This window comes from Salmo trutta, chromosome 13 (genome assembly GCF_901001165.1).
Source record: "Salmo trutta chromosome 13, fSalTru1.1, whole genome shotgun sequence".
Lineage (NCBI taxonomy): Eukaryota > Metazoa > Chordata > Actinopteri > Salmoniformes > Salmonidae > Salmo > Salmo trutta.
Window position 1 is genome coordinate 4,456,790 of NC_042969.1, and position 16,579 is coordinate 4,473,368.

The 16,579-nt window shown below is 44.7% G+C and overlaps 1 protein-coding gene across 14 annotated transcripts in view; it reads left to right on the top strand.

Annotated features, from left to right (window-relative positions):
- LOC115205088 (LIM and calponin homology domains-containing protein 1) overlaps positions 1-16,579 on the top strand; it is a 175,130-nt gene that overhangs the window by 89,457 nt on the left and 69,094 nt on the right. For 11 of the 14 annotated variants that reach the window (XM_029770683.1, XM_029770679.1, XM_029770681.1 and 8 more), the window contains 2 exons: positions 12,396-12,502; positions 15,724-15,754. In XM_029770683.1, the coding sequence (XP_029626543.1) occupies positions 12,396-12,502; positions 15,724-15,754 (138 nt within the window). Of the gene's footprint in view, positions 1-11,710; positions 12,208-12,395; positions 12,503-15,723; positions 15,755-16,060; positions 16,541-16,579 lie in introns of those variants that run through there. The other 3 variants (XM_029770691.1, XM_029770693.1, XM_029770692.1) reach the window with 3 other exon arrangements.

Sequence of the window (16,579 nt, forward strand, 5' to 3'; positions counted from 1 at the left end):
AGGACATGGATTTGTCAAGTGATTTCCCCTAGACACATACATGTACACGCACGTACAGTACACACGCGCACACACACACCCTTGTCGGCTTCTCTTTCGCACTCACTAATATTTACTCAGTTTGGTCCTCTGTCCGAGTGTTTGTTTGCGTTTCTGTTATTGTTGGCATCGGGCGACTTGTTGTCAAGCGACTTGTTGTCGGAAGAGAGGAAAAAAGGGAGGAATTTGGTTGTTTGGGTTGGGAGCAGCGGCAGTGTGGAGTGAGATGGTTTGCATGTGTTGTCTGGAGCTATTGTTTTAGTTTTTCTCCTTTTTTCTCCTCTTCCTCCAGTTTCTTTGCTGTTCTGGGTTTGTTGTTACTGAATACTGGATTTATCAGGATAGCTTTTGAGTAGATGGGGTAGCTAGCTCCGAAAAGGGCTGTGTATTACCCTGCGGCTCCCAGCATACAGTGAGCAGGTCTCCTGCTTTGCGCGCCTGTACAGTGTGAACACACACAGTGACGTGGAACGTTACCATCAACAATGGTAAAACTCTGCTTAATCCTAACCATGCAGTTATTATTGACACCTTCTTCTTCACACCAAGGTAATCATGTTCTGCCCTTCATTTGTGACTTCCAACTACCCATGACCCAGATCAACTGAAAACAGGTACATCAACTACCCATGACCCAGATCAACTGAAAACAGTACATCAACTACCCATGACCCAGATCAACTGAAAACAGGTACATCAACTACCCATGACCCAGATCAACTGAAAACAGTACATCAACTACCCATGACCCAGATCAACTGAAAACAGTACATCAACTAACCATGACCCAGATCAACTGAAAACAGTACATCAACTACTCATGACCCAGATCAACTGAAAACAGTACATCAACTACCTATGACCCAGATCAACTGAAAACAGTACATCAACTACCTATGACCCAGATCAACTGAAAACAGTACATCAACTACCCATGACCCAGATCAACTGAAAACAGTACATCAACTACCTATGACCCAGATCAACTGAAAACAGTACATCAACTACCTATGACCCAGATCAACTGAAAACAGTACATCAACTACCTATGACCCAGATCAACTGAAAACAGTACATCAACTACCTATGACCCAGATCAACTGAAAACAGTACATCAACTACATATGACCCAGATCAACTGAAAACAGTACATCAACTACCCATGACCCAGATCAACTGAAAACAGTACATCAACTAACCATGACCCAGATCAACTGAAATCAGTACATCAACCACCCATGACCCAGATCAACTGAAAACAGTACATCAACTACTCATGACCCAGATCAACTGAAAACAGTACATCAACTACCTATGACCCAGATCAACTGAAAACAGTACATCAACTACCTATGACCCAGATCAACTGAAAACAGTACATCAACTACCCATGACCCAGATCAACTGAAAACAGTACATCACCTACCTATGACCCAGATCAACTGAAAACAGTACATCAACTACCTATGACCCAGATCAACTGAAAACAGTACATCAACTACCTATGACCCAGATCAACTGAAAACAGTACATCAACTACCCATGACCCAGATCAACTGAAAACAGTACATCACCTACCTATGACCCAGATCAACTGAAAACAGTACATCAACTACCTATGACCCAGATCAACTGAAAACAGTACATCAACTACCCATGACCCAGATCAACTGAAAACAGTACATCAACTACCTATGACCCAGATCAACTGAAAACAGTACATCAACTACCTATGACCCAGATCAACTGAAAACAGTACATCAACTACATATGACCCAGATCAACTGAAAACAGTACATCAACTACTCATGACAGATCAACTGTGGTCATCTTGTTGGATACAGGAAAAATGCAACTTCAAAAGGATGTTACAATCTGAAAAGGCATTGGAAATGTAATGTTTGTAACATCAAATACTTAAGAGTTGCTTTAAAAAATGGGGGGGAAGTGAAATGTTTTGGGAAAGGGGGGGGTTTTATTATCTGACTCCTTTATGGTCATATAATTTCTTTGCTGTGGTTTGGTTCAAGTTTTGGCCACACTATGTGTTGAACTCCCCCTTAACCCTCTGGCTGGCTGTTAGTAATGCCCAATAAGCCCCACCCGTCATAGACTTAAATATACGTTTCTGCATGAGTATATTTAAGCAATATGGTCCTAGGGGGTGTGGTATATGGCCAATATACCACGGTTAGGGGCTGTTCTTATGCACGATGCAATGCGGAGCCCTTAGCTGTGGTATATGGCCATATACCACAAACCCCTGAGGTGCCGTATAAACTGGCTACCAACGTAATAAGGGCAGTAAAAATACATGTTTTGTCATACCCGTGGTATACAGTCTGATATACCACGTCGGTCAGCCAATCAGCATTCAGGGCTCGAACCACCCAGTTTATAATTGTGAAATATGTTTATATTTAGCATCACTGTTGTACTGTAGTAGCTTAGGTTTGCTTAAAGAAAAAAAAATGTGACAAGTTATATCTTGTGTCCTTTGAAAATCTGTAGTAGACTATTACATCTTTGTACTATAATGAATAGCAACTACTGTAGTATGTACCAAATACACCCATAATCGTGTCAACAGGAATATTTACCACATTCTGGAGTACTTTGGCTCCCTATGTCGTAAAAAGAAATTACCTACCATATCTCTCTGTCAACATGGGGCTCCCGAGTGGCGCAGCGGTCTAAGGCACTGCATCTCAGTGCTAGAGGCGTCACTACAGAAAATGGTTTGATTACAAGCTGTATCACAACCAGCCGTGATTGGGAGTCCCATAGGGCGGTGCCCAATTGGCCCAGCGTCGTCCGGTTTAGAGTTTGACAGGGGTAGGCCATCATTGTAAATAAAAATTTGTTCTTAACTGACTTGCCTAGTTAAATAAAGGTGAAATAAAGAAATGATGCAACAGTTGACACAAGTAGGTCCTTGTGGCCTTTTTCTTGATATTTCCTGCCAGTTTTAAAGGTAGATTCACTGTTATGACATTGCCACGAGCAGCACCGCAGATATTGCGGATGAGCGCGATGCAAGACTTTACTCTCACATAGCTACACAGAGTATGTGCACGGGTTCGCTTCATGCTGCTACAACGTGGTATACAGTACCAAAACAGCAGAGAGGTTTAGCATCGCACTACAACACTCTTAGTTGTTGTGTAAATTGACCGACCATTACTGTTCACTTTGTGATTTGCTCAGTCTATCTTTAAGGCATTGTGTCCCTTTATTCTCACATAGTAAACTAAACCAACCCAAATGAATGCGTAACCACACATTTATCGAACAGACCCTTTATAATCCATTAGCTTAGCATTTATAAGCAATGCAGGCATTACAAAGCGTAACCAATCTGTTACTCACAATAAGAAAGTGAAACGCATGAAAGTGTGATTTCACAATGTCTCCTCTCCACCCAGCCTCCACTTTATAATAAAACCGTCCTTTTTAAACCCACCATATTGTGCCAGATCTTTGTGGCTAACTGGATTTCACTGGATTCTACTGGACTTAACTAGATTTAGTTTGGCCTCCTCCAGTATGTATTTAACTGGTCTTGATTGCCCTCCTAAACCCTTTCCATCCTCCTCTTCTTTCTTTCTTCTTCCCCCTGCCAACATCAGATTCAGCTATCCCTACAACAGGCTTTTAAACTGTGTAATTCAGCTGTGGTAATTGGGAATTGGGAAGTCTCTGTCCAATGGTAGGCCTACTGTATTTACTTCATTTCAGTCAATGATTGGTGAGTCATTTGCAAACTTAAAGCAGATTCTGAATTGGTGATGCATTGCCAGTCAGGCTTCCCCAGTTGTGAGAAAATAGTTAGGAATTTTCTAGGAAGTTTTGTTTGTAGTGTGCTTGGTGAAGTTAATTCTTGGATTTCAGGATATGGATTTCTCTAAATGGAAACAACCTAATTTTCCCATATAAGAACATATTTACACGTAACCAGAAATATGTAGATATATACAGGTAACTGCCAAAATAAAGGAAACTCCAACATAATGTGTCTTAATAAGGCGTTGGGCCGCCACAAGCTGCCAAAACGGCTTCAATGCACCTTGGCATAGCTTTTACAAGTGTCTGGAATCTATGAACTAGGGATGCGATACCATTATTCCACGAGAAATTCCTTCATCATTTGGTGTTTTATTGATGGTGGTGGAAAACACTGTCTCAGGCACTGCTCCAGAATCTCCCATAAGTGACTGAGACGGCCATGGCATATGGTTTACATCGTTTTCATGCTCATCAAACCATTCAGTGACCACTCGTGCCCTGTGGATGGGGGCATTGTCATCCTGGAAGAGACCACTCTCAACCGGATTGAAAGATTCATCATGGGTTGAAGTTGATCACTCAGAATTGCTGTGTATTTATTGCCGTTTAACTTGCCCTCTAAGGGGTTGAGTGGACCTTAACCATGCCAGGAGAATGCATCCCACCATAACCCTCATTTACTTAAGTGTTTCCTTTATTTTGACAGTTACCTGGCAGTTAGAGCAAAACCGTGCAGATTTTTAAATGAATATCAATATTTTTCATCAGTGTGTGAATGCAATGCTGATTTGGGAGAAGTTAATATCCTTGAAGAAACTACCAATTGTGCTATATTTGTAGAGATTTTTTTTTTTACTCTCTTGCTGATTGTCTTTTACGTATCCTGCTGGCAGAGCGATATCCATCCACGCCCTCATTTTGTGTGTGTGTGTGTGTGTGTGTGTGTGTGTTCCATTACAAAACTGAATTTGTTGTGGTTCTGTGGCAAATTTGTTGCAAACTCAATAGTGCGCTACAAAATGTTGACAGAATTTTGCAAATGTTTGCCACTAGTGGTGAATTTGCAGCAAACCATTGGCAACAATAATATGTATTGCCACTAGTGGCAAACAGTTCGCCTGAGCTTTTTTTCTGGCAGACAATTCTCTCAAGATTCTATTTGAATCTGTGGCAAACCTGTGGCAACAAGTTCCAAGACCAGTAACTGTTGATGACCAATCAGGGGGATTAGAAACGTCTGTTGGAAAATGAAAACCAAGCTGTCTAGCTAGCTACCTACCAAAGTTTTCCGGAGACTTTCTAACTTCTTCATTAAACTTCCTAATAAACTATAACATATTATTAGCTAAATGATGCCTAGTTAGCAAAGGTACGTTTTATGGGAAAGAGTGAAACACATTTTGTTGATACCAGTTTCAATCTGTCAGCACCACTGACTGGCTAGCGCTTAGCTAGCTAACGCTAGCTATCATATTCTTGCACAATTCATGTGATAGGTAGCTAGCTAAGTAACTATCTACCTAAACACTCATATTTTAAGGGGAATACGTTGCTGTCTTAATACCAATATGCATGTCAATATGCTAGTGTCACAGTTCTGTAGCATGTTAGCTAGCACAACAGCTAACATACAGCAGCAACAATATGAGTTGATTTGACATCAAAGTAAAACTTCACTTTTACAGATGGATACCCTTTCCCACCCGTGGTGTTGAAAGAGGCTGGGAGGAGGATGCATCAACACCCTGAAAATATGTTTGTAGAGCAATCACTCATAACAATTTTGAGTGATAAATTAGTGTATTGTCTTTTGAGATTGATAAGGTAACCAAATGCATTTATTCTCAATTGCAGCTCATACATTAATTATTTGTAACAATTAGATATTTCATTGCTTTAGTAGTAGCTAGCTCAATACAGATTGAGGCCTTCAGTACTGATACAGATTGAGGCCTTCAATCAAACTGAGGACAGAGAAATATGTGTGCACCAGACAGGTCAAGGCTTCTTGCATGCATGGCTTTGAGATGTACGTTACACTCAAAACAATTATGGGTTGTTTAGATGACCCAATTCCTGGTTTGCAGGCATTGGGTCAATAGTTGGGTTGTTTTCTTCAAAAACAGCTAGGTTGGGTTGTTGGTGCTGGGTTACTAAGGTTGGGTGTTTTGGCAGTCTGAAAGCTATGAAATCAGTAAGAAACAAACTATACGAATTATGAATTTCTTGGTCATTCAGGTTAAAAATAGGTTGTCCTATCATAATTAGGTAGCTAGCAGTTAGCTTGAGCAGTAGCTAACAACCGTTAGCTAGCTAGTCATAGCATTTACTAGCTAGCTAATGAAAAGCCTCACGACCATGCTCGTGACGCTAGCTTACTGGAGTGTTTTGTGGCGGAATATAACTAAATGTACATTTTGTGTCAACGCTTGGCTAGCTAGTTAGCTGAATTCACTTCAGTATCTGTAATGGTAGCTTAGCTAGCTTACTACCTTAGCAAGCTAGCTAAGTTTGCCACTTCTTCTGGACTGTGTTGGACACTGTTTCACTCGTCAGCTAATGTTAGCTGGCTAGCTAGGTTACCATAACTAGATTTTATTTATTCTCCATCTGTGCTAATTTAACCAAGCTACAGTTGAAGTCGGAAGTTTACATACACTTAGGTTGGAGTCGTTAAAACTTGTTTTTCAACCACTCCACAAATTTCTTGTTAACAAACTATAGTTTTGGCAAGTCGGTTAGGACATCTACTTTGTGCATGATACAAGTAATTTTTCCAACAATTGTTTACAGACAGATTATTTCACTTATCATTCACTGTATCACAATTCCAGGGGGTCAGAAGTTTACATGCACTAAGTGCCTTTAAACAGCTTGGAAAATTCCAAAAAATGTCATGGCTTTAGAAGCTTCTGATAGGCTAATTGACATCATTTGAGTCAATTGGAGGTGTACCTGTGGATGTATTTCAAGGCCTACCTTCAAACTCAGTGCCTCTTTGCTTGACATCATGGGAAAATCAAAAGAAATCAGCCAAGACCATTGTAGACCTCCACAAGTCTGGTTCATCTTTGGGAGCAATTTCCAAAGGCCTGAAGGTACCACGTTCATCTGTACAAACAATAGTACGCAGGTATAAACACCATGAGACCACGCAGCCGTCATACCGCTCAGGAATGAGACGCGTTCTGTCTCCTAGAGATGAATGTACTTTGGTGCGAAAAGTGCAAATCAATCCCAGAACAACAGCAAAGGACCTTGTAAAGATGCTGGGTGAAACAGGTACAAAAGTATCTATATCCACAGTAAAACGAGTCCTATATCGACATAACCTGAAAGGCCGCTCAGCAAGAAAGAAGCCACTGCTCCAAAACCGCCATTAAAAAGCCAGACTACGGTTTGCAACTGCACATGGGGACAAAGATCATACTTTTTGGAGAAATGTCCTCTGGTCTGATGAAACAAAAATAGAACTGTTGGCCATAATGACCATCGTTATGTTTGGAGGAAAAGGGGGAGGCTTGCAAGCTGAAGAACACCATCCCAACCGTGAAGCACTGGGGTGGCAGCATCATGTTGTGGGGGTGCTTTGCTGCAGGAGGTTCTGGTGCACTTCTCAAAATAGATGTCATCATGAAGAAGGACAATTATGTGGATATATTGAAGCGACATCTCAAGACATCAGTCGGGAAGTTAAAGCTTGGTCGCAAATGGGTCTTCCAAATGGGCAATGACCCCAAGCATACTTCCAAAGTCATGGCAAAATGGCTTAAGGACAACAAACTCAAAGGTATTGGAGTGGCCATCACAAAGCCCTGACCTCAATCCTATAGAAAATCTGTGGGCAGAACTGAAAAAGTGTGTGAGCAAGGAGGCCTACAAACCACCAGCTCTGTGTCACGTCCTGACCAGTATAGGGGTTATTTGTGTTTGTAGGTTGGTCAGGACGTGGCAAAGGGTATTTGTTTCATGTGGTTCGGGGGTTATGTGTATTGTAGAGGGGTGTTTGATTTATTATTTCCGGGTTTATTATTTCCGGGTTTTGGTTTATGTTCTATGTTTTGTATTTCTAGGTTCATTCTAGTTCTTTGTATTTCTATGTCTAGGTAATTGGGTGTTGGACTCTCAATTGGAGGCAGGTGTTTTTAGTTGCCTCTGATTGAGAGTCCTATATATAGGTATGTGTTTTGTTTGTAGTTTGTGGGTAGTTGTATTTTGCACTGCTGTGAGTATTAGCCTGTGAAACTGTCGGTCTGTCGTGCTTTGTTTTTCTGTGTTCACATTTATTTAATAAAATATAATGATGAACATGCAACCCGCTGCGCCTTGGTCCTCTCTACCCAACGAAAACCGTTACAGAACTACCCAGCAAAAATGGACCAAGCAGCGGAGAAAGGAGCAAAGGGAATTACGGGTGGACTATAGGGAGCAGCACCTGGAGTGGAGGAAGCAGCGCGCTTGGGAGGAGATGGCATCCTGGTCGCTGGAGGTTTTGGAGTCAAGGATTGACTGGACATGGGAACAATTACTGGACCACTGTGACAACCTGCCTGGGAAGCAGGTAGAGCAGGAGAGGCACCCCTAATAATTTTTTTTGGGGGGGCACACGGGTAGTTTGGCTGGGCCAAGGGTGAGCCCTAAGCCAGCTACCCGTGCTTGTATGGAGTGGAGGGCGCCGTGTTTTGCAGAAGTGCACACGATCTCGCCCATACGCACGCACAGTCCAGTGCGAGTTATTCCAGCCCCTCGCAGATGCCGTGCTAGAGTGGGCATCCAGCCTGGTAGGAGGATGCCTGCGCAGCATGTCTGGTCGCCGGTACGCCTCCTAGGACCAGGCTACCCTACTCCCGCTCTACGCACAGCAACCATCAGGCCCCTGCACAGCACCGTTCGCCCTGTACCAGCACTCCGCACGTACAGGGCTACTAGTTCCATCCAGCCAGGACGGGTTGTGCAGGAGGTGCGTTCAAGACCGCCTGTGCACCTCCATGGCCCGGTGTTTCCAGTTCCTGTCTCTCGTGCTGACCCGGAAGTGCGAACCGCTAGTCTGGCACGTCCAGTACCAGCACCACGCATCAAGCTTCCAGAGAGTCAGCCTAGTCCTACTCAGCCTGTTCCCGCTCCTCGCACTAGCCATGAGGTGCGTGTTCCCAAACTGGCACTTCCAGCACCACGCATCAGGCTTCCAGTGCGTAATCCCAGTCCTACTCGGCTGATTCCTGCTCCCCGCACTAGCCATGAGGTGCGTGTCTCCAGGCTGATACCTCCAGTACCAGCACCACGCATCAGGCTTCCAGTGCGTCAGCTCAGTCCAGAGTATCCGGCAACAGTGTCCAGTCCAGAGTATCCGGCAACAGTGCCCCGTCCAGAGTATCCGGCAACAGTGCCCCGTCCAGAGTATCCGGCAACAGTGCCCCGTCCAGAGTATCCGGCAACAGTGCCCCGTCCAGAGTATCCGGCAACAGTGCCCCGTCCAGAGTATCCGGCAACAGTGCCCCGTCCAGAGTATCCGGCAACAGTGCCCCGTCCAGAGTATCCGGCAACAGTGCCCCGTCCAGAGTATCCGGCAACAGTGCCCCGTCCAGAGTATCCGGCAACAGTGCCCCGTCCAGAGTATCCGGCAACAGTGCCCCGTCCAGAGTATCCGGCAACAGTGCCCCGTCCAGAGTATCCGGCAACAGTGCCCCGTCCAGAGTATCCGGCAACAGTGCCCCGTCCAGAGTATCCGGCAACAGTGCCCCGTCCAGAGTATCCGGCAACAGTGCCCCGTCCAGAGTATCCGGCAACAGTGCCCCGTCCAGAGTATCCGGCAACAGTGCCCCGTCCAGAGTATCCGGCAACAGTGCCCCGTCCAGAGTATCCGGCAACAGTTCACCGTCCAGAGTATCCGGCAACAGTTCACCGTCCAGAGTATCCGGCAACAGTGCCCCGTCCAGAGTATCCGGCAACAGTACCCCGTCATGAGTATCCAGTAAGAGTATTAAGCCCGGAACCAAGGGAGACGGCCTACAGTTCGGAACCAAGGGAGACGGCCAACTGTGCAGAACCGAGTGAGACGGCCCACAGTTCGGAGAGAGGTGAATGGGTCTGCGATCCGGAACCGAGTGAGTCTGCCTGCAATCCGGATCAGAATGAGGTTTACAATAACTTTGAATTGTGTGAGTCTGCTTACAGCCCGGAACTGAGTGAGTCTGCCTACGGTCCGGAGACAAGAGACTCTGCCTACAGTCTGGAGGACAGTAGGCCAGAACCTAAGCCACCTCCAGTATAGGTGGGTTGGGGAGGGGGGGTGTCGTTGACGGCATCCACCCTCCCTTCCCTCCCTTTAGTTAGGGGTTTATTTTTTTTTTTTTAATTGTTGAGGTGCATCCGAGCTGCATCTTTTGGGGGGGGTACTGTCACGTCCTGACCAGTATAGGAGTTATTTGTATTTGTAGGTTGGTCAGGACGTGGCAGAGGGTATTTGTTTCATGTGGTTTGGGGGTTATGTGTATTGTAGAGGGGTGTTTGATTTATTATTTCCGGGTTTTGGTTTATGTTCTATGTTTGGTATTTCTAGGTTCATTCTAGTTCTTTGTATTTCTATGTCTAGGTAATTGGGTGTTGGACTCAATTGGAGGCAGGTGTTTTTAGTTGCCTCTGATTGAGAGTCCTATATATAGGTATGTGTTTTATTTGTGGGTAGTTGTATTTTGCACTGTGAGTATTAGCCTGTGAAACAGTCGGTCTGTCGTGCTTTGTTTTTCTGTGTTCACATTTATTTAATAAAATATAATGATGAACATGCAACCCGCTGTGCCTTGGTCCTCTCTACCCAACGACACCCGTTACACTCTGTTAGGAGGAATGGGCCAAAATTCACCCAACTTATTGTGGGAAGCTTGTGGACCGCTACCCAAAACGTTTGACCCAAGTTAAACTATTTAAAGGCAATGCTACTAAATACCAATTGAGTGTATGTAAACTTCTGACCCACTGGGAATGTGACGAAAGAAATAAAAGCAGAAAAAATCGTTCTCTCTACTATTAGTCTGACATTTCACATTCTTAAAATAAAGTGGTGATCCTAACTGACCTAAGACAGGGAATTTTTACTAGGATTAAATGTCAGGAATTGTGAAAAACTGAGTTTAAATGTATTTGGCTAAGGTGTATGTAAACTTCCGACTTCAACTGTATATCCACTGGGGATAATAAGCGATACCTAGAGGGGGTGGAGACAATCACAAGGACAGGTGGACCAGATCAGAGTGTGACATAAACATCCTAAGGTCAACAACCCCATACTTTTCACATTTCTCTCATGTAAATGCTGTATCTACATAAAAGATTAAATAAACAATTTATTTGACATATATCCAGTCTTTGCTATTTTATTTTATCATGCTGATGATTTGTATCTGTTAAGACATTGAATACATGTTTAGTATATTTACTACATTTAATGTTGTAGTTTTTATTCTCTGAGAAGTAAGTTCATTTAAAGTTATGTGATTTGGTTTATTTAGAACATTTCAATGTTAACACACAGTAACCAAAAACAGAATGTTCACCATAAGTTCCCAGAATTGTTTGCCAGATGTTAACAAGTTACCGCAAATTTACCGCAATAGTTTGCCCCAAAAAATTATTTGCATGTGAAAATATGAGCTTGCTGCAAAATTGCGAAAATTTGGCCAAAAGTGTGCCCCAACTGTTTACCAGGAGCCTGTTTTTTTTGGTACGGGTGGCTATGGGTGGGGACTCCTCTCCAGGGTAGCAGAGATGGCACTCTCCCAAACATACAGGAAGCCAGTGGGAGGGGGGTGGTAATTTACCACATTGAGAAAGGCTCTGGAACGTGAGAAAATCCAGCTCTCTGTGTGTGTGTGTGTGTGTGTGTGTGTGTGTGTGTGTGTGTGTGTGTGTGTGTGTGTGTGTGTGTGTGTGTGTGTGTGTGTGTGTGTGTGTGTGAGAAAAAGGGAGAATGAGAGAGAAGAGAGTGAGAGAGGCTGGGAACTGAAGACCAGAAGGGAACAGGAGCCTTAGCAGGGTCAGGTTTTACCAACTGAACAAAGGACCGTAGGACACCTGGCAAGCTCTGTATAGAAGACGGAGAAAGAGAAAGAACAAGCAGATAGGGAAAGAGGAAACAGAGAGAGAGTGAAAGAGAAAGTGGCAAATAGATAGGGAAGGAAAAAAATAGTGAAAGTTTGTGAGTAAAAATCGGAGGGAGAAAGAGACTCGAAGAGAAATAAACCAGGGAAAAGAAGGGTGAGGATCATTTAAGAAGCAAGTCGGTTGTGAGGAAGCAAGAGTTGTTGAACCAGCAGCCTGCGACGGACAAACCATGTCGGGAGCATATTCCTGCCTCTGAGGGGACTGTGCTTTCCTCTTTCTGGGGTGTGTGCGTGCGTGTTTGCTTGTGTGTGTCCATGTGTGTGTCCATCACGGGGGACAATCTCAATGTATTTCTCCCTTTATCCACAAGAGTGTATTCACCTTTCTCTGAGTAAAAGTGAGTATGTGCCCTATTATAACTGTGTGTGTGTGTGTGTGCATGTGTGTGTGCATGCGACCTCTCTCCACAGGACAACCTGAGTGTGTTCCTGCGTGGCTGTGAGGAGCTGGGACTGAAGGGCTCTCAGCTGTTTGACCCCGGGGACCTGCAGGACACCTCGACGCGCCCCAAAGCCAAGTAAGACATCACACACACACACACTTGCTTCCCTGACTGGCTGGGTGGCTGAAAGGCTGGCTGGTTGATTGGCTGGCCGGCTCACTGTCCGTAGGTCAGTAGGGTGGTTGGACAGTTGTTCTGTCTGTGTCTTTCTGTCTGTGTCTGTCTAGCTGTCAGCCTGTATGTCTTTGTATTTTCATCCATGTGTTTTATCTATTTCCATCCACGTGTGCATTTGCTTGTCTTTCTACATCTCTGTGTCTCTGTTATGTCAACAGTACAGTAATTAGTGTCAAAGCAAAGAAATGTGGCTCTCCTGTATGCAACGTCACTTGACAGGAGATTGTGAAGTTGTAGCTGTTGCTAGGTGAGTGGGTGTTGCCCCCCAACTATCCTTGTGCCAGGGCAGTCAGCCAGTCAATAAAGAGAGCGCGAGAGAGAGAGAGAGGGAGGGTTGGGAAGGAGAGAGAGAAGAAGAGAGGTAGAGAGAGTTTCTTCACTTTGTGACAGGGCAATGTCAAACTTAGCAGGTCTCGGGGATGGCTTGACTGGTTCTGTCATTGACATATGATTCCATGAAGAGTTCAGGTGTGGGCCAAGGGAATACTATTCGCTTTACTCACACACTAGTCACGCGTGCAAATGTGTGTGTGTGTGTGTCCACCCTTTCACTGATGCCTGTGCATTTGCTTGGCTCCAAACCAAGATCATTGCATTTGAATTGACCCTGTTCCAATGTTGATGGCTATGCATCCTCGCATTGACTTATATGACCTTGTTACTGTCCCTTAGATTTTGTGTGTGGCTCTACCCTTTTCTCCTGCGACTCTGCCCAGTGCTCAGGCAGGTGTTTTCTTATCTAGAAAACAGATTTGGACAGGGGTGCATAAAGAGACATCGCTCCGCCCAATGTGCTAAGGCCTGAAATATGTCTTCTGTTCCATCTGCTGATGGAAACAGATCCATTTCCAAGATAAGTGACAGGTGGAGAGAGTGAAGGGGGGGGGGAGAAGGCAAGTGAGAGTGAGAGGGAAGAGAGATACTCGAAGGGGAGAGAGCGAGAGAGAGAGAGAGAGAGAGAGAGAGTAAGAAAGAGAAAGAGAGAGGGAAAAACAGAGCGAAGGAGGGAGTAAAGGTGAGATCACATGCAGTGATCTATTACCTAGTGGAATCTGTATTGCCTTCTTTCTCAGGCAGGCTTTAGATGTGGTTATGTAAGTAAGCAAGGCAGCGTGGTAGAGAAAACAGACCTGTCTCTCTGTTAATTTAGTCAAGCGAGAGGAGAGGAGGAAGGCGATAAAGAGGGGAGGAAGGTGAAAGGACACCGGGACCTTCTGTTGGAAAAGAGGGAAGTTGGAGAGGAGAGGGAGGTGGAGAAACTAACGCTGAGACTGACTTGACCCTTGGCCTTTGGTTTCAACCCCCCCTATTTCACGTTCTTTCTTTTGAACTTTCTTTTGCTCTATATGAAGTATCTCTCTCTCTCTTTCTTTCTCTCATGTCTCGCTGTCTCTCTCTCTCGCTGTCTCTCTCTCTGTCTCTCTCTCTCTCTCTCTCAATCTCTCTCTCTCAATCTCTCTTCCCTTTTCTTCCCCCTTTTCTGTTGGATCAGAAATGAGTATTCTGTTGCCGACCAACAAACGTGTTCTTCTCAAGGGGAGGGCATGTAAAGGCAAAAGGATCCCCTTTACATGTCTCTCTATCAAATTGGCCAGAAATGGGAACAAACAGAATATCTTCCAAATATCTTGAAGTTGCTATAGAGCCTTTCTTTTAATAATTGCAGAGATCTGGCTTTTGAACCCTTGAATGAGGATCTGACAGGGCTAGGTGCTGCACAGAATAGCTGATCGACAAATCACCTCCACCTCAAAACAGCCAAGCCTGAACTGATTCATATAGTATAAGGATTAGTGAATCTACATGATCCCATGGCACTTGTCGCAAGAGTATGGGGTGTTATCCTTGGTGTCTACCAAATCATCCTCAGCTTCCAATTGGCTCATTCAAGCCCTGTTCTTCCCCTGCAATTCTTCTCTAGGTCGTTGAAGAGAATGTGTTCTCAGCCAACCTGGTAAAATAAGGGTTAGGTATGAACAAGCATATTGACATGTAACTCAATGGAAACTTTTCATTCCTCACGTGATTAAGCTCCCACCTACTAACGATCTGGACATGAGTCATTTGATTGACAGTTTCGTAATAATCCCACTCATGTGGGAGTTAGCTGCATAACACTCTTAACCCCTGGGTGACCTGTACAGATCATTACAACAAGGAACAGTGTGTGGGAGCTGAACAAGCCAACAAGGTTGACCTATGGCCTTTGCTGACTAGTGTGTGAGTAAAGTATCAAGTGCAGCCTTAGATCAGCTCACCAACTACACACATGCATGTGTTCCTTCGCGAACGTGCACTATACACACACAAACGGAGGCTCACGCGCACAGGCACACACACACAGTCATGCACTCACACATACATGCTAGACAAACACAGGACCTGTATATATAATTCAGTCTGTAACCATTCTGAGACGGACACATGGTTTAATGTTTATTTCGTTTGATGAAAAATATGTTAGCGAGAGAAAGAAAGGCAAAACGTCTCTCTCCGTGTGCATGTCTCTGTCTGTCTCCGTGTTTGTGCTCACGTCCATCTGTGTGTCAGGAAAAAAAAGAAATAATAATTGAATTTGTGTGTGTGTGTGTGATTGAAAGGCACTCTGGCCTCTCCGTCTTTGCCCTGCTATTGCCTGGAGCCTCTTGAACACTGAAAAAACATCCAAACAACCTTCTGCTGCAGCAACGGCATCAGGCCGGAGAGTTTGGAGATCAAACACTATTATTTTCTCTCTTTCAACCACTCTCTCTCCCCTTGTCCCTCTCTACTTCTCGCTTTCTCTCTGTTTCTCTCTCTCTCTCTCTCTCTCTCTGTCTCTCGCATGCACTTTCTCTCTGTCTCTCCATTGCTCCTCCCTCCCTCCCTCTCTTTCTCCCTCCCTTCTCTCTCTTTCCCTCTATCTCTCCCTCCCGCTCCCACTTTCTCCCTCCTCCTTCCCTCTCTCCCTCTCTCAGCCCAGATGGGGGCTTTCCACAACTGCATCTGTATGTCATTCCGTGCCGTAACTCCAGTGTTGTTTCATTGATTTATTTATATGAGAGCGAAGGATGCAGCTCATTTGACAGCTCTCTAACCTGGAACCTATGATCACCCTCGTCTCTCTCTCTTCCCGGCAGGGTTGCCGACTGCAGTAGGAAGCTGACGAATGTAAGTGTCCACCTCTATGTTGTGTATTTTGTCTGTCCAGTAAATATGTGTTTATGCTATGCACACTCGTACGCATGGGTTGGTCTCTCTCTGTCGCTTTGGTCTGTCTGCCTCTCTGTCTGTGTTTTCTCTATTTCTGTCACTCTTTATTTCTCTGTCGTTCATTTCTCTTCATCACCAGTGAGGTATCCCTCTCCCTCAGTCAGTCCATCCCATTACCGCCTCTCTCTCTCTCGCTCTCACTCTCTCACACTCCCTCACTCTCTCACTCTCCATCTATCTCCTGCCTCTGCTGCTTTAAGAGGAGCTAGCGAGCTAGCGTAGTGCTGTTGTCGTTCTCTGCGGTGTGAGCAACGGGAGCTCTCTGCTTGACTTGGCTAGCTACAGTGTACTCTGTAGGCCGCCTCCAGCTCTAGCTCCACAGCTGACTGAGCTGTTTTAGCTGTTTTAGCAGAGGGACATTGAAACGCTACATTAGACTCCATCTGCACTGCATCAGAACGTCCCATGAACTCACAACAGCCGTAGAGGGAGCTAGCCTAGTGCTAGTGTCGACTGTAGTCTTTACATTGTTGCAAACTGCAGCGGCGGTATTCAATTATTCATATTTTTGCTCAGACTCCGAGCACCATCAGACTGAGAAGATGAGATAGGTGGAGAAGTATTTTTGGACTGTTTTGTAAACGCAGCTCGGACTTGGGCTAGGAAAAGGGACCATCATGCGGGACCGGATGGAATTCTGCTGGCCTTATGCTGTGTTAAACTGATACATACGTAAACAGTAAGGTATCTATTTTGTTTATGTTGTAGGTATGTTTTATAGTA